This window comes from Carcharhinus amblyrhynchos, chromosome 10, assembly GCF_965287045.1.
Source record: "Carcharhinus amblyrhynchos chromosome 10, sCarAmb.v2.hapA, whole genome shotgun sequence".
In the NCBI taxonomy this organism is placed as follows: domain Eukaryota; kingdom Metazoa; phylum Chordata; class Chondrichthyes; order Carcharhiniformes; family Carcharhinidae; genus Carcharhinus; species Carcharhinus amblyrhynchos.
Genome location: NC_137333.1, coordinates 9,739,914 through 9,759,119, shown reverse-complemented (window position 1 = coordinate 9,759,119; position 19,206 = coordinate 9,739,914). Strand labels below are relative to the sequence as shown.

The window sequence follows — 19,206 nt, the reverse complement described above, 5'->3', positions numbered from 1 at the left end:
TGACTTCAACAGGCTAATGAGGTTGGCTTGCTAGAGTATGAATTGCCCGACAAGTCCTAATTGATGGTTAAATCAGGGAGTCTCATGCTCCCTATTTCATAGAATCCTAGAAACCCTACAGTGCAGAAAGAGGCCATTCGGCCCATCAAATCTGCACCGACTACAATCCAACCCAGGCCCTACCCCCCATATCCACCCACTAATCCCTTTAACCTATGCGTCTCAGAACACTAAGGGGGTAATTTAGCATGGCCAGTCATCCTAACCGACACATCTTTGGACTGTGGGAGGAAACCGGAGCATCCAGACGAAACCCATGCAGACACGAGGAGAATGTGCAAACACCACACAGACAATGACTCAAGCCAGGAATCGAAACCAGGTCCCTGGAGCTGTGAATTAGCGGTGCTAACCACTGTGCTACCATGTCGCAGATGTGTCAGACTCCTAGCTGCATTCAGCAGAGAGCAACTGGAGAGCTGTACATCTGTACAGATGTATGCTGCAAATAAAGTAACTTAGTGACAGGATTTTTGCCTCCGTGGAGTTATTACAGTAGGCAAGTAAAATTGTTTGGAATTATATATAACCAATAATACTGTTTATAGCCATTGCAGGGATTTTATGATTCTATAATCTCTCTGTTCCTCCACTCCATTTAAAATTATTCTGAAAGGGAGATGTTTTTAACTCTCTAAGTGATTGAGTTTTGAGTGAGTTAAAATTGGGCCCACAATGTCAGAACACTAACATTCAATGTTGCAATGCCAGCTCGCTTCTTTCAGGCCTATTGAACTCAAGGGTAGCTGCTCAAAGGACTGAAGCTAGGAGGCTTAGTGTTTCAACCCATTGTTAGCAGATCTGAATCCAGAATGAGAAATTTAAAAAGCACAACTTGAGGACCTCGATCTGATTGTGACAACAGGTCACAGAACCTGAGGTGAAGACAACACTGGAACCCGAGAGCGCAATCCGTAGATATACGTTTTGTTGAGGACAGTGGCCAGAATTCTCCAGTCATGCATGCTCCACCGCTGCGGCCAACGAGAGTGGAGAACTTAGCGCTTAGCCCAGTCTCCGTTCACTGCAGTGGGACTAGAAAATCCCAGCTGCGGATGAGGTCAGAGAATTCCAGCCAATAAATCAAACATCTGAGACTTTTCCATTTCCCAGGTATTAATTGTTTAACATTAAGAGAGAACCAGTGACTGTGCGGTCAATTTCTAAAGCACTCTGATGTCCACCTCAGCAGTTTATAGACCCAGCTTCATGTTTGATTCCAGTCATTCACCACAAAGTGTTGGGTGTAAGGAATGGGATACGCTCCATTGGAACTCCATCCCTTATCTTTCGCTTGCTTGGAAAAGGTTGGAGCTTGGCCATTTTGTTAAGGGCAAGGCTGATGGTAAAAAACTAAGTTGCTCCAAAACCCCAGAAGGGGAATCTGAAAAAAAAACTCCCCTCAACTGTATTGTTGCAATTTGGTATAATGCAAGGAATGGTTTGTAATCCAGTGAAGGAACATCCCAAACATTTTGTGATGATTTTAAATAAAATAATTGTTTATTAAGCAATAAAATAAACAATAATAACATCAACTTCAAAGATGTCTGGGTTGGGTTGATTGGCCATACACAATTGCCCCTTAGTGTAAGGGGAACTAGCAGGGTAAATACATGGGGTTACGAGGGTAGTGTTTGGGTGTGATTGATGTCAATGCAGGCTTGATGGGACAAATGGCCTCCTTCTGCATTGTAGGGATTCTTTGATTCTAAACTAGAAGCGCACTTAACTCAGATAAAGGCCAAATGGCCTCCTTCTGAGCCAGTACCCGCAACAGTCCCACCCAGGTCTTATCCCCGTAACATCACGTATTTACTTTGCTAGTCCCCCTGAGTCAATTTAGCTTGGCCAATCAACTTAACTGGCACATCTTTGGACTGCGGGAGAAAGCCGGAGCATCCAGAGGAAACCCACGCAGACATGGGGAGGACGTGCAGACTCTGCATAGTCACCCAAGCCCAAATTTGAACCCAGTCCCTTGTGCTGTGAGGCAGCAGCGGTTGCCACCGTGCCACCCTTGATATGCCTTAATCTCTTCTTCATCATAGAGTCCCTGCAATGCAGAAGAAGGCCATTCGGCCCATCGAGTCTGCATTGAATCCCTGCCAGAAGAGTATCTTACCCAGGTCCTAAACCCCACCCTACCCCTGTAACCCCACACAATTATCATAGCTAATACATCTAACCTAGACACTAAGGAGCAATTTAGAATGGCCAGTCCACCCAACTGGCACATCTTTGGACTGTGGAAGGGAAGTGGGACACCTGGAGGAACCACACGCAGACATGGAAGGATGTGCAAACTCCACACAGTCATCTGAGGCTGGAATTAAATTCGGGTCCCTGGTGCTGTGAGGCAGCAGTGCTAACCATTCTGCCACCATGCTGCTTAAGTATGGATGTAGGCTGAATTCAGTTGTTGAACCAGAGTGAGTAAGGGATAAAAACTGGGGATCACTCATTCTATGAAATGGCAAAAGTACATTGAAAAAGTTTTTCTGTAAATATTTTCCAAAACTGGAGTAATTTTTTTCCCTCAAATGATGAGCCTATCCACAATCGTACTGTGAGGTGTTATCCCCTTTCTCTATCATTTAGATCTTAATTATTCAATTTAATTAGATCTTAATTATTCGACTTATTTATATAATTTTTACATTCAGGTTGATTTAATGGCAGCATCCACATTTTCAATGGCTGATGTAAAAGATTTGTGTTGTCTGTTACCCAAACACCCTCTGTCAAAGAATGGGAGCTGCCAGTTTCCGAAGATGTCCCAATCTGTTCTTTTAGCCACAGGGTTGCTGGTGGGATTTCCCTGGTCACCACAGAGTGTGAATGACTATGAACTGAAGCAAATTAAAGCTTTGAAAAAGCGGATTTAACTAAAACAGCCTTCTTGATTGTATTTACATGTGTTACAACGTTCAGCCAAAATGGGATTTCAGAAGTGGTGTCACGTTATTAAGATAAATTATACAACACAGAGGGGGAATTGTCCCAAAAAAAATTGCAAGTGTCGAATTTGCGTGCAAACTGGAGTAACTCACGCTATTTTTTTTTCAGTGGGTTTTCAGAAAAGAAAGCTCCCACACTCTCTGCATTGCAGAGGGCACCAGTGTGAATGTCATTAAATTTCAGGGGGCCTATTCCCACTGGAGAAACTGAAATCAGCGTGCAGAGTGGGCCACTGCGCGTGTGCCAATTTTGTCAGTGCCAAGATTGGTGTGTGCACAGCGGTCCCGCACTTGGTGGCTTCCAGATTGCTGGCTAGCCCCGTGACCCCCCGCAAAGCTGGCTCTCTGCGCTCCCCCTCCCCCACCACCCCACGGCCCGATCGCTGGCTCCCCAAGCATTCCCGGCCCATCATGATCTCCAGAGCACCCCCCCCACCCCCACCTGAGTCGGTCCTGACTCTCCCCCTGCAGTGCCAACCCTCCCAGCAGGCTGGCTGCAACCCCCAACCCACCCTAATCGTTGGCCTCCCTATTTTCCTAACCAGTCCCTATGCAGACTGGCAGCGGGACCCCTCACGCCCCCCCCACCAATCGCCCCCTAACCCTACCCTCATCAACTTCCCCCCCTCCCCAGCGTGCGCCATGTCCCATTGACCCTGCCACACGCCTGGTGGGCAGTGCCCAGGTGCCCCCCCGAGGCATTGGCACATTGCCCCTTGGGCAGCATCAGGGCGCCCAGACTGACATTGACAAGGTAACAATACCCAGAGTACGCTCCCTACCCCCGCTGCAGCCCGACCCTCTCAAGGGTCTCAATTGCCCCCACCTTCACTCCAGCGGTGTAGGGCCACTAGCTCCCTGAGAGTGGGAGAACTGTAAACCCCGCTGGTGTGAAATACACTTAGTGGGGAGGAGAGGCGAGCGGGCCCAGAGACTCCAGTCCCGGGCCCACTAATTGCAGTTAAAATATATTGCAATTACTGTGTGCACGCATTATGCAGCTCCATGCCTAAGCACTGGGGACTGGACACCCAGTGTGGATCTTGCAGATAGGGTGCCACCTAAATCTCCTGGCCCAATGTGCTAAAATATCAGCGCAGTAGGATGGGAGAATTGGCCTCTGTGTGTTTGTATATTTTTGTTTTGAACAGATTTTAAACTTTTCTAATTATTTCTGCATCTGTACCCCAGTGAGTTTTAGCAATAAAGCTAACTCTTCCCTTGTTAAGGTACGTGGCCCAGCCGATTTCGTTACCGAGCTGTCCTAATTAACGGGTAACATCAGCTCCATTTTTAAATTCAAAACCTCTTATAACCGTCTCCAGTGACAGGATTTGCCAGCTGTAGCTGCTGGCAGGATTTTCTGGCCCTGCTGAAGGCAACCCCCTCCGCGCCCACCACACTCTGCTCCATAGCGGGTTCCCTGGTGGTGGGTTGGGCACTCATGCGGAATGACATTGATGCCGGTGGGAGTGGAAGATCCCACCACTGGGACGCCTCTGTCCCAACACGCCATGATGGTGGGGTGGGGGGGGGGGGGGGGGGGAATAGGAGGATCCTGCCCCTCCGAGTGGGGCAAAGAGAGCAGTCAGTTTGCCCCCATTCACATTGTCGCAACAACGTAATCAACTAAGCATCAATACTGCAATACAAAATATAACACTATGATGAGGCAATTTAGCATGGCCAATCAACCTAACCTGCTCATCTTTGGGCTGTGGGAGGAACCGGAGTACCCGGAGAAAACCCACACAGACACAGGGAGAACATGCAAATCCCACACAGATGGGTGGAATTGAACCCGGGTCCCTGACGCAAGGAGGCAGCAGTGTCAACCACCGTGCCACATTGGACTCAAAGCGTTCCAAAGAACAGTCATGTTGGATACACAATCCCACCCAAGGTCAACAGAGAATTCCGTTTTGCGAGTCTCACCCGCCCTGACACCAGAGCGGGCGTGCTGGTAAAATTCCAGCCAACATGTTAACCCGTGTTTCTTTGTCCACAGACACTGCCAGATCTGCTGAGCTTTTCCAGCATCTTTTATTAATTTAGGTGCTGTGAAAATCCCGTCAACACCAACAGGTCGATTAATCAATCCGCATTAAATGGTAGCAATTTAATGAGTGCGGGTCCTTCCCCTGATGTTCTGTAGGGAGTTGGAGCAAATACACTGGATATTTTACAATATGTATATAATGCTGTTTCTTCCCTTCAATTATAGTGGACGCTCAACAGTGCATTGTGAAAAAACCTTTCGGCCTGCAACCCCACAGCATTGTTCCACACAGCCATTCCTGGCACCATACTATAATTGAAGGGAAGATAGGTAAGTAAACGGCATGAGCAGATACGTGAACTACGAACAAACATTTCCCACCCTCCCCCCACGACTTTGTAATTGATTTTTGCTCTTTCCTCCACCCTTTGAATGCTGTAGGCTCCAATACATTTACAAGGAGGAGGGAAGGGAGTGAGGAATACTGGGAAAAGCCAAGGTAAACACAGTGAGAAGTCTGACAACGCCAGGTTTAAGTCCAACCAATTTATTTGATAGTGAACTCACAAGCTTTTGGGGTTTGCCCCTTCATCAGGAGATTGGAGAGTTCTGGCCTCAGACAAAGCATATAACAGCACAGACGGTTTACAGGTTAGAATGCGAGTCTTTACAACTAACCAGGTTACTTTCAAATAAATTGGTTGGACTTAAACCTGGTGTTGTCAGACTTCTTGCTGTGTTTACTCCAGTCCAATGCCAGCATCTCTACATCAAAAGCCAAGGTACCCACCAATTTCAGAGACCAAGAGTTCCAGCCTTTCTCAACAACAGGACCTCATTAACATTCTCTTTGTTCCTTTTCCTGCCCAGCTAACAGCTACACGGACAGAAAGGCAGGAACAACAGCAATAGAAGCCAGCTGCCAGGGCCCTTACCAATCCCCTGTCCATCATGGTAGTGTTAATATTGAGTTCCATGTTTCTAAAACCACGGTAGTGTTAATATATAGGTGGAATAACCAAAGTAAGGACAGGCATGATTAACACAAGATGCATTTAAAAGTCAAAAGCTTCCTCAAAGATACAAAACAAAAGCAACATAATTGCAGGTGTGATAAAATAAAATATTAAAATATATAGGGGTGGCACAGTGGTTAGCACTGCTGCCTCACAGCGTCAGGGTCTCGGGCTCCATTCCGGCCTCGGATCACTGTCTGAGTGAAGTTTGCACATTCTCCCCGTGTCTGCATGGATTTCCTCCGGGTGCTCTGGTTTCCTCCCACAGTCCAAAGGTGTGCAGTTTAGTTTGATTGGCCGTGGGAAATTGCCCCTTAGTAGTTTCAGAGGATTGGCAAGGTAAATATGTGGGGTTACAGGAATGGGGCTTGGGTGGAATTGTGGTCAGTGCAGGCTCGATGGACCGAATGGTCTCCTTCTGCACTGTAGGGATTCTCCAATTAACAGTAAGTGACTTCTGATTTCCTCCAACTGTCCCATTTCCCCACTTTTAGGCAATAATAGTACTATTGTTTTTATTTTGAATGTCTTCTAAAAGCAGTGCAGTGTGCAAGTTGTCAGGAACTGGGTGGGTATCCTTCAATTAAAATTCAATATCCTGATCTCACCTTCCCCGCCTACACCTTGGTCCCTTGGTCCCTTTAGCCCCAAGGGCTAGATCTAATTTTGACTTGAAATCACACAACATTTTGGCCTCAACTACATTTTGTGGTGGTGAATTCTACGCATTCATGACCATCTGGGTGAAGAAATTTCTCCTCACCTCAGTTCTAAAAGGTTTACCCCTTATCCTCGAACTATGACCCCCTAGTTCTGGACTCCGCTGCCATTGGGAACATTCTTTCTGAATCTATGCTGTCTAACCCTGTTAGAATTTTGTAAGTTTCTGTGAGATCCCTTTAAATCTGAGATTGATAAATGCTTCTAAATCAAGCACATGAAGCGATATGGTGTGACAGCGGATGTGTAGAGTTCGTTCTCAGATTAGCTATGATCTTACTGAATAGCAAGACATGCAAGAAAGGCTAAAAGACTGCTTCCTGTTGTTAAATTTCCATTGGTGTTGCATTAAGTACAGGGATTATCTTGCTGCTGATGTAGATTTCACATGGCTGATTCAATTTCTTTTGGGACTTTACAAGTTCATAATAATTGTATGCTGATATCTTCATGGCATCAATCACATTATCGTGGTACATCTTGCTGTAGTGCAGTAATGTGTAAACAGTGCTGACACCTCCTTAAATGCAGTAAGAAGTCTCACAACACCAGGTTAAAGTCCAAGTGGATCTGTCCTGAACATTTGACTGTACAGATTACTGTCAAGGGTCGTATCTGTGTGGCATTCTCACCATGAGAAAGGTATATGAGCACCTAGTGGGTTTGCCCAATGTCACAGGGTGAGATTTTCCTGTCCTGCCGACGGTGGGAATCGTAGCAGGCAGGACACGGACCATGCAAAGACCTCGGGTGGGATTTTTTGGCCTTGGGACAAGCACAGCCAGAAAACCCTGCTCTTAGAGTTCTAGAGCACAGAAAAGGCCCTTCAGCCCATTGAGTCTGCACCGGCAATAACTGCCACTAAAGGCTCGCTAATCTTACTTTCCTGACTTTGGCCCATACCTTTGAATGTTATGATGTTTTCAAGTGGTCATCCAACTAGTTTTATAAAGGCTGATGTTAAGAAAAAGAGCTATGGGTGGCATTTTCCAGCCTCCTCCTCCAAAAACCACTACTGGCCACACGCCATCCCCCCCACCCCTCCAACATACACACGCGCGCACACACACACACAAAATGAGTGGGAGTTTCCGTCTGCCCTCGCCCCAGATCTGGAACATCCTGCCCGACATCAAAGGACTGTTGCATGGTCGCCTCCCCGCCCACTACGGTTCCTGGGGTGGGTGGGATGGGAAAATTCCCCCCAGTTTGTTGTCCGCTGGCTAAGGCAGCTGCCAGTCATTGGCTGGCAGTGGGACCTTCCAGATGCACCAACACTCACGGCGATTTGTGTGGCTCACCTGTCCCACCACCCGGGGAGCCCGCCGCAGGTGGTCACCTTTGACGGGACCGGAAGATCTTGCTGGTGAGAAGGACGGGAAAACCCTGCACTGTGTAATCGACATATTTACTTCTGAAATGAGCTGCAATGTGGAGCTTTTTGATGAGTTTTAACCCTCCTCAATTCAATAATCTGACGAATGCCGATGTTTAATAACAAAAGGAAAGAATATGAGGTAGTTTGTTAGATATGTGCCAGCCATTATTAGGCAATGATATGTATCCATTACCTACAGCACAACTGAGGAGCTTGTCACCTGGCCGTATCAAGAGCGATAGCGAAGATGATGATCTGCCAAATGTGACTTTGGACAGTGTTAATGAGACTGGATCCACAGCGCTCTCTATTGCACGAGCTGTACAGGAGTGAGTACAACTTTTCCTTTGCATTTTACACATGTTCAGTAACCTTGAGACCATTCAAAGCTCTGCTACCTATATCCTTACACGCATCCAGTTCTGTTCACCTCCTATGCTCGCTGACCACCACCCCACCCCCCAACATTGGCTCACAATGCAACTATACACATTGATTCTTAAATTCTCATCCTTGCCTTCAGAGCTTTCCATCACCTCAACCCCACCTCATCTCCAGGCTACTAACTCTGCCCTCTTGAACGTCCCAGTTTTCGTTTCACTCCCACTACCATTACCAGCTGTGATTTCAGCACCCTCCCCACTTCCCCCGGTTCTGGAGCTCCCTCACTAAACTTTTCACGTCCCCCTTTTCTTCCTTAAGATACTCCCTAAAACCTGTCCCTTTGGCCAAACTAGTGCTCATCAGGCCTCATATCTCCTTAAGTGACTCAGAATCGCAGAATTGTCACGGTGCAGAAGGAGGCCATTTGGCCCCTTATGTCTGCACCAGCTCTCCAAATGAGCATTATAAGGGAGGAGATAGCCTCGTGGTATTATTGCTGGGCTATTAATCCAGAAACTCAACTAATGTTCCGGGGACCAAGGTTCAAATCCCGTCACAGCAGATGGTGGAATTTGAATTCAATAAAAAATATCTGGAATCAAGAGTCTACTGATGACCATGAAACCATTGAGGAAAACCTATCTGGTTCAATAATTCCTTTAGGGAACAAAATCTGCCATCCTTACCTAGTTGGGCCTACCTATGACTCCAGAGCCACAGCAATGTGGTTGACTCTCACCTGCCCTGAGCAACACGGGATGGGTAATAAATGCTGGTCAGCCAGCAATGACCGGGTCCAACAAATGAAGTGACTTGGTTCCATTCCCCTTCCTTATCCCCGTACCCCTGCACATTGTTTCATTTCAATTAATTACCTAATGCCCTCTTGAACGCCTCGATTGAACCTGCCTCCACCTTACTTCTCACAGAGGGTGGTGAAAAGGGATAAAGGGAACAGATGAGGAGGTGGATTTGAGATCAGGGAGAGATCAGCCATGATCTGACTGAATGGCAGAGCAGGCTGGAAGGACTGAATTTGCCTATTTCTGTTCCTAATTCCCATGTTCCTAAATCACCTCTTAGCCTTCTTCTCTCCAAGGAGAACAGTCCCAACCTCTCCAGTGTATCTTCATAACTGAAGTTTCTCATTCTTGGATCCATCCTTGTAAACCTCTTCTGCACTCTCTCCAATGCATTCTTATCCTTCCTGTTGAGAACTGTACACAATACTCCAGCTGAGGTCTAACTAGTGTTTTGTGTATGTTCAGCATAAACTTCTTACTATTGACTGTGTCAATTTTTTTTAGTAACACTTGTAAAGCACCTTAGGGCATATTGTTATTTTACGGGAAATAGATAAAGTAGTTATTCTAAACAAAGTTTTACTTCCCGATTATCTGTGATACTAACATTGTGGCAGAGCCTCGATAAAATGTGTATCTTCTAAACACAAATCGTATACGTGCCTGTGGTGTATCTAATTGTTATTGTACATAGAAAATAGGAGAAGGAGTAGGCCATTCGGCTCTTCAAGCCTGCTCCGCCATACATTATGATCATGGCTGGTCATCCAACTCAATAGCCTGATCGTGCCCACCCCCCCGCCCCCCATATCCTTTGATCTCCTTCACCGCAAGTGCTATATCAACTGCTTGTTGAGAAGTTACATGTTTTGGCCTCAGTTACTTTCTGTGGTACCAGATTCCACAGGTGACCACTCTCCGTGTGAAGACATTTCTCCTCATCTCTGTCCTAAACTGTCTGCGATCCCTAGTTCTGGACATGCCCACTACCAGGAACATCCTTTCTGTATTTATCATGTCTAGTCCTGTTAGAATTTCGTAGGTTTCTGTGAGATCCTCCCTCATTCCTCTGAACTCCAGTAAATTCAATCCTAACCGACCCAATCTCTCCTCGTATGTCAGTCCCGCCTTCCCATCAATCAGTCTGGTAAACCTTCTTTGCACTCCCTCTAGAGAAAGAACATCCTTCCTCAGAGAAGGAGACCAAACCTGCACACAACAAAACAAAACTATGCACTGCATGAAGCGTACATAACATTATATTCTGTAAATAATTCTTCCTAGTTCTCAGAATGTAAGCAGGTGTTTTTAAGAGTAGGATTTTCTGACCATGCTGACCCCAAGATTGGAAAATCTCACCTGAGGTCAGTGGGCCTTTGTGTGGTCCTGTCCCGCCTGCTATGATTCCCGCAGCGGGCAGGATGGAAAAATTCCACCCTAAAATTATATTTCAAGAAATGTTCTGCTCATTATTCTCAGAATGTAAGGGGTCATCTACAGTTGTCATTTCAGAAAGTATGAGTACAATTTTCCAATTCTTACCCCTCTCAGGAACATATTATTAAAATAATGCAATAAGATATACTGCTACATTCATTAGCCACTATCCCTCCCAAGGATTTCCCTGCAGTCACTCCAATTAAATCGCTCTAACTGACTTAGCTGTCAAGTGCGTGAGTAGAAAATGCAGGAAACGCTCAGCAGGTCAGGCAGCATCTGTGGAGAGGACAAGAGAGTCAACAGCCAGAATTTTACCAGCACGCCTGCCCGAAGCTTATAAGATTGCACCTGAGGCCAACAGAGAATGCCGTTCTGCGAGTCTCGCCTGCTCTGAAATTGTAGATTTCAATATTGAGTCTGGCAGGCTATGAAATACTGATTTGAAACATGAGATGGGGTTCCTCAAACCTGTGTTGCGCTTCACTGGAACGGTTCAGTAGAGATAGTTTGACAGCACGGTGAAAGATTGAAAAATGAAAGACAATTTGAAGCTTCAGGGTGATGCTGGCAGCCTGAACAGATGTGTTCTGCAAAGACGTCAACATTGACCGTATCTGGTCAAAAATATCAACACATTGGTGACTGAAGAGGCAAGAGGAGAAAAATAATTAACCACTGCCCCAGTTTCAGAATGTTTAATCTGTGTGTGCGTGGTCACCAAATGCAGATCAAAGGCAACCATAGGAACCGTCAAGTGCCAACTGGTTAACTGAACTGTCTCAGTATTCTGAGCCTTTGCCCCAGTTAGTTTGGTGAATCGTAGACTCTCTACCACCGCCCCCTTCCTCACATTCCCCTCACCCCTCAGTGCAGCATTTCCCTCAGTGTTGCACTAGGGTGCCTTAATCCTGGTCCTCAGGTGTCTGGAGTGCAACTTGAACTCGTAACCTTCTGGAAACAAAATGTGAGTTGTTACTAACAGGGCCATGGCTGACGTGCTAATTCATCACCACCCAATGCCTGCGGGGCCTTGCTGTGCGCAAATCGGCTGCCAAATTTTCCACCTCACGTCGGTAACTCCACTTTGAAGGAAGTATTTCAGTGGCTGTGGAGAGCTGTGAGATGCCCTGAGGTTGTGCTAAGTTTCCAGCAACCTTTAGTCCTGCTCGGCTTATTGTTGCAGTTGTCAAACATATTAAAGAAAAATTGTGTCAGATAAAGTGCCTTAATTTTAGAATTAAGATGTTTACTGCCTTGAATCGGAATAGTTACATAGAACATAAAACATAGAACGTTACAGCACAGTACAGGCCCTTCGGCCCTCGATGTTGCACCAACCAGTGGAACCAATCTAATGACCCTCTAACCTAAACTATTCCAATGTTATCCATATGCCTATCCACTGACCATTTGAACGCCCTTAAAGTTGGCGAGTCCACAACTGCTGCAGGCAGGGCATTCCACGCCCTTACTACCCTCTGAGTAAAGAACCTACCTCTGACATCCGTCCTATAATTACCACCCCTTAATTTAAAACTGTGTCCCCTTGTGTTAGCCATCACCATCCGAGGTAAAAGGCTCTCACTGTCCACCCTATCCAATCCTTTGATCATCTTGTACGCACAATATAATTTTTTTTTGGTCTTTCTCGGAATTTGTACAGTCACACATGTTTGGATGTGCAGGTCTCTTTCTTTTCAAAGCCAAAAAACATGAAAATTCCTGAACACTGTTTTCCAGCCTCTAATGGATACGGGCGGAAATCTCAAAGCTGGATCTGTTATTTAATAACAAGCACATGAAGCTTTAAAAGTAAATGTAGGACTGCTGTCGTTTTTGACGTTCCCTCAATGTGTATCATAGATCATAATGTCTGACTGAGTGTTTACATAGACCTTTATTGCAGAGGGGTTGAGTGTTGGAAATTTAGCAGCATATCCATATATAGAAACGTAGAATCCCTACAGTACAGAAGGAGGCCATTTGGCCCATCAAGCCTGCATTGACAACAATCCTTACCAGGCCCTGTGCCCTTAACCCCATCTAGTTATCCTGCATTTTACCATAGCAATTCCACCTAACCTGCACATCTTTGGACTGTGCAAGTTGCCAAAGGCACACCACACAGACACAGGGAGAATGCGCAAACTCCACACAGGCTGTGGTGACCTGAGGCCAGAATTGAACCTGGGTCCCTGGCACTGTGAGGTAGCAGTGCTAACCACTGTGCCACCCTGTGACTACAAACTCAGAGGAAGACCAAAAAAAAAACCTTACATTAGGATAACTGTTCCCATTCAAGGCAGTAAGCATGATTCTAAAATATCCTTAAGACACTTAATCTGACACAATTTTTCTTTTAGTATGTTTGACAAATGCAACAATGAGCTGAGCAAGACTAAAGAGATAGCGTAGAGATGGCAATGAATGTTGAAAATGAACCCAAGCAAATCACAGAGCACAGATTAGACCCAAGATTAGATCACCAGTCTATTAATAGTCAAAAAGATACAGAACATTTCCTTTCAAAAGGAAAAGTAACATTTCACAAATCAGAGCGGTTTTCAGGCTTTCCATTTACATTTAAAAGAGCAAAGTTAAATGATGCTGATAGTATTTGTATGAATCTTTATCCTGTTTTAAAAGACTGATTGTACAGTTCAGAGATTGGAAAAGAATCCCATCGCTCGCGACAGAATTACCGCTTTCGTTGAGCCGACACATCGGCCTGCCATCATTCTTGATACTTGCAAGAACAGACCCTTCGAGTTTCTAACGGATTCTACAATGTCTGTTCAGCCCCAGCCTGGCGTCCGGCCAAAAGCAACAGGTGACCTTCCAAACTGCAAAGCAACAGGAAGTGAGCCCGAGGTGTTTATGAGAAAGTTTACAATCAGGTCTGGCTGGCTGGCTGGCTTTTCTCCAACTTTATAAATAAACCTACTTCAAGCACGGTCCATTCATACTCATTGTTTTGTGGCCACCTCCAATAACAAGGTAGCTTTCGAGCCATTGCAAAAGCACCCTTTATTATGTGCTGAGACAGCCCCAGCAAAAGGACAAGAGGCAGACGTGCCGCCTGGTGGGTTTTCCAGTAGCCAGCATTAAAATAGTCAGCCATTGTTAGCGGGCATCTTTAGCCAGCGAGCCACTACTTATTTTCTTACTTTCTGCTGAGACTTTCCATCGAGTTGCCGACTCCCCCATTCTCGCCGATGGCCCAGGACTTTCCAGAAGATGTGATCAAACCGAGAGTGCAGACTGATTTTGTGAGAACGATGCCAAGAATGGAGAATTGTAGCTGTGGGGCAAGATTGGATAGAACATAAGAACATAAGAAATAGGAGCAGGAGTAGGCCATCTAGCCCTTCGAGCCTGCCCCGCCATTCAATAAGATCATGGCTGATCTGTCGTGGCTCAGTTCCACATTCCCGCCCTCTCCCCATAACCTTTAATCCCCTCGCTTATCAAAAACTGTGGTTGTTTTCGTTGGCACAGGGGCTGAGGGGAGATGTGGTTGAGGTGTATAAAATGATGAGGGGCCCGGAAAGATTGGATAGGAAGGGTCTATTTCCATCGGCAGTGGTCAATAACCAGGAACTGTGTATTTAACATAATTGGTAGAACGATTTGAAGAGAGTTGAGGAGGTGGTTGTGGCCTGAAACTCATGGCCTGAAAGAATAGTAGCCCTCATCACATTTTAAAAGCACTGGGCTCGGCACTCGAAGAGCTGTAACCTACAAGGTCACGTTACACAAGTTGGAAAGTGGGATTAGGCTGGACAGCTTTTCTTCAGCCAAGACAGAACTGAATGGCCGCACCCTGTTCTGTAAATTTGCTATGTTCTAATGATGCATTTAACGGAAAACCCACCAACCTGCTCAAATAGATGTAAAATGAGTTCCCACGGCGCCTTTCACAAATCGGGGAATCCTGATGTCCTGGCCAACATTCCAACTTCAACCAAAGACAGAAATCAGATCAGAGAAAGTATAGAAATGTCAGCAGGTGAGGCAGCTTTTTTTTGGAGAGAGGGTAGAGAGAGAGAGAAACTGGGTTAGTGTTTCCAGGTCAGTGACGGGCAGCACTGTTGCCTCACAGCGCCAGGGTCCCAGGTTTAATTCAGTTTGGAGATTGCATGTTCTCCCCATGTCTGTGTGGGTTTCCTCCAGGTGCTCCGGTTTTCTCCAAAGATGTGTAAGGTTAGGTGGATTGGTCATGCTAAATTAGTGTCGGGGGATTAGAAGGGTAAATACATGGGGATAGGGTGGGATTATTGTCAGTGCAGGCTCAGTGGGCAGAATGGCCTCCTTCTGCATTGTAGGGATTCTATGGCCTCCCAGTTCATTTTGGATGAAAAATCATTAGTCTGCAACATGAACTCTGTTTCTCTCCTTCTCCCATTGATGCTTCCCAGTTTGAGTGTTCACAGCTTTTCCTGTATTTTATTTTAGATTCCCAGCATCAACAATACTTCTTTGTCTTATCAAAGACGGGTTACTTGGCCAATCTGTTGTGTGTGACTCCTTGTTGGAGCAAATTGGCTGCTGGTTGTCCTCTCAACACTAATCAGAGGGATTTGATTTCTTTAAATCCTATTCTCTCAGTACAGTGTGGACTGGGTGTGTTCAGTGAATTAGTGTTGTTAAACACAACCTCGCTTTGATGTTTCATTGCAGAATCAGCCATTGCAATTCTTGTGAGAAGAAAGGATTCAAGGCACATTGATAACAAGTTTTATAGGCGACATATAGACTCATAGAATCCATACAGCGCCATACAGGAGGCCGTTCGGCCCATTGAGTCTGCACCGACAACAATCCCACCCAGGCCCTATTCCCATAACCCCACATATTTACCCTGCTAATCTCCCTGACACTAGCATTGTCAATCTACCTAACCCGCACATCTTTGGACTGTGAGAGGAAACTTGAGCACTTGGAGGAAACCCTCGCAGACACGGGGAGAATGTGCAGACTCCGCACAGACAGTGACCCAAGCCGGGAATCAAACCAGGGTCCCTGCCACCGTGAGGCAGCAGTGCTAGCCACTGTGTCACTGTGCTGCCTATAAATTTCACATGTAAAATTTTGGCAATTGTGACTGAGGTCTGGAATGGACATCAATCTGTCGAGCAAATGATGTTGCTCGCTGACCTATCTTTTGCCATTCTTTCTCATAAAGTTTGAAGTTTATTTATTATTGTCACAAGTAGGCTTACATTAACACTGCAATGAAGTTACTGTGAAAATACTAGTGGAGGCAAATTCGATAGGGTCTTTTAAGAGACTTCTGGATGAGTACATGGGACTTAATAGGATTGAGGGTTATAGATAAGCCTAGTAGGTAGGGATATGATTGGCGCAACTTGTGGGCCGAAGGGCCTGTTTGTGCTGTAGATTTTCTATGTTCTGTTCTCTATCCCCTAGTCACCACACTCTGGTACTTGTTCAGGTACACTAAGGGAGAATTGAGCATGGTCAATGCACTTAAGCAGCATGTCTTTCGGACTGTGGGAAGAAACCGGAGCACCCGGAGGAAACCCATGCAGACGCAGAGAGCACATGCAAGCTCCAGACAGTCATCCAAGACTGGAATTGAGACCAGGCCCCTGGCACTATGAGGCAGCAGTGCTAACCACTGTGCCAATTCTTTAAACCACAAGACACTGAATAATGTGAAAAAGCAAACCTACGCTATTCATTAGTGTTGTAGTTGCCAATAAATCACTTCTAAGCCACTGCTGCCATACTTGAAAGTAAAACAATCGATAAAATAGAATGAATGTTAACTGTGAAAAATGAACTTAATGAGAAACAGCATGACTTGTGGTGAATCAGGGTTCACTATCATATACTGATGAGGAAATAAATCTTTCTGACCTATAGTGTTGGAAACATATCAAAGTGAAGTTGTATTTGATCGCGCCATTGTACCCCATTGTGTGCCACGTTTTCCCAGTAACTCCATTGCAGCGTTAATGTAAGCCTACTTGTGACACTAATAAGTAAACTTAAACTAGACTTCATCTTAAATTGGAGTCCTGTCAAGGTTTTCCTGATTCTGTTCCATCGAACCATTTCAGCTCAGAGTTTGAGTGTGGGGGGATTATGCTGTCTGCTCATTTTTGGTTGTCAAACCACCTTTCTACCAGAGCTATTGTTAGCTCTGAAACTCAGCAGCTGAACATAAGGCTGAACATTCTCCGACCCTTCATGCCGGTGGGATTCTCCAGCCCTGCTGGCAGTGGACCAGTGGGTTTCCTGCGGATTGGGGTGATGTCAATGGGAATTCTCGATGACTGTGTCAGGACCAGAGAACCCCGCCACGAGCGAACAAAGAGCCACCTCCCGCCAACAGGAAACACACGGCGGGGAGGCCGCAGAATCGCGGCTTTGAACTCCCATTTGGTTCAAAACTGACCAATGAGTTGTCTCAGTGAGTTGAAGCCAGAATCTCTCAGCTGTGTCAGTGATGGTGGACACAGCATAATGGAAGACCTTAAGCTTTCCTATTGATGTCAGGTTTATCTCAGTGGTAGCTCTGTTGCTTCTGAGTCAGAAAGTCAAGTGTTCAAGCCCACTGCAAAAACTCGAGCACTTCATCTAGGCTAAAACTTAAGTGTACCGCTTCAGGTATAACGGATTAATATTAGATCTACATCGTGAGTGATATAAGATCACATGATAGTTCCATTGGAAGCCTCGTGCCAAGCCTTGTGCTGCATTTGACTTATTATTGTCATTATTGCAGACAAAACATACCGTTCATAGAGAAGGAAACGGGAGAGTGCAGAATGTAGTGTTACAGTCATAGCTAGGGTGTAGAGAAAGATCAGCTAATACAAGGTAAGTCCATCGAAGAATCTGACAGCAGCAGGAAAGAAGCTGCCCTTGAGTCAGTTGGTGCATGACCTCAGACTTTTGTATCTTTTTCCCAAAGGAAGAAGATGGAAGCGAGAATGTCTGGGGTGCCTGGGGTCTTTAATTATGGCAGATGCTTTGTCAAGGCAGTAGGAAGTGTAGGCAAGAGTCAGTGGATGAGAGGCTGGTTTGCCTGTTGGATTGGGCTACATTCATGACCTTTTGTAGATCCTTGTGATCTTAGACAGAGCAGGAGCCGTACCAAGCTGTGATACAACCAGAAAGAATGCTTTCTGTGGTGCATCTGTAAAAGTTGGTGAGAGTCGTAGCTGACATGCCAAAGTCTTCTGAGAAAGTAGAGGTGTTGGTGGTCTTTGTTAACTATAATGTCGGCATGGGGGGACCAGGACAGGTTGTTGGTGATCTGGACACCTAAAAACTTGAAGTTCTCAACCCTTTCTACTTCATCCCCATTGATGCAGACAGGGGCATGTTCTTGTTTACGCTTCCTGAAGTCAATGACAATCTTCTTCGTTTTGTTGACATTGAGGGAGAGATTATTGTTGCCACACCAGTTCACCAGATTCACTATCTCATTCCTGTGCTCCGTCTTGTCATTGTTTGAGATCCGACCCACTACGGTGGTGTCGTCGGCAAACATGAAAATCGAATTGGAGGGGACTTAGTTGATAGAGCGTTCAATAAAAGGTAAAACAGCGGGGCGTCCAACGGCATCTATCAATCCTAACAAAGCACAGCCTCTTCTAAGACCCACAATGATGATAACAGACCACCGAGAGCAGCTTTGCTGTTAGTCTTTTGTTTGAGATGTTAGTTCAAGGCTTTTTGCTTCAGTTTTGGTGGCACCCTCACCACTGAGTGAGAAGGTTGTGGGTTCAAGTCGCCCTCTTGAGGCCAGAGAATGCGAATATCGAAAAGCCGACAGAGCAGCGCCAAGGGAGTGCTGCAGTGTCAGAGCTTCATCTTTCATGTGCGATGTTAAACCTGGACTCTGCCTGCCCTCTCAGCAAAGGGAGGAGGGGGGTGGGGAGGGGGCATTATCCAGGTCAATACTGATACCTGGACCAACATTTTGAAAAAAGCAGATAATCAGATCATTACCACATTGCTGTTAGTGGGAGTTTGGTGCAAGCATCTTGACTGCCTCGTCCCCACATTGACAATGCTTCAAAAATATATAATTGACCACAAAGCGCTTTGGGACATCTCGTGTTTTTGAAAGGAGATACAATGTGAAAGAATGAATTTCATTCGTTCTCTTGCTGTTGTTAGTGGGACCTTGCTACATGTAAATTGATTGCCACCATTCACTACCTTTCATCACTGGTAGAATCATAGAATTCCACTGTGCAGAAGGAGGCCATTCTGCCCATCGAGTCTGCACTGACCACAATCCTATCCTCGTAACTCCATGCATTTATCCTAGCTAGTCTCCCGAACACTAAGGTGCCATTTAGCACAGCCAAACCACCTAACCTGCACATATTTTGGACAGTGAGAGGAAACCGGAGCGTCGGGAGGAAACCCACGCAGACACGGGGAGAACGTGCAAACTCCACAC

At 45.8% G+C, this 19,206-nt stretch overlaps 1 protein-coding gene across 2 annotated transcripts in view; it reads left to right on the top strand.

Moving 5' to 3' along the window:
• The window catches only part of LOC145349531 (Krueppel-like factor 12), a 240,681-nt gene that overhangs the window by 182,815 nt on the left and 38,660 nt on the right, over positions 1-19,206 (top strand). The window contains exons 4-5 of one of the 2 annotated variants that reach the window (XM_080198107.1): positions 5,245-5,349; positions 8,333-8,462. In XM_080198107.1, coding sequence (XP_080054233.1) covers positions 5,245-5,349; positions 8,333-8,462 — 235 coding nt within the window. The remainder of the gene's footprint in view (positions 1-5,244; positions 5,350-8,332; positions 8,463-19,206) is intronic. The other variant, XM_080198109.1, reaches the window with a different exon arrangement.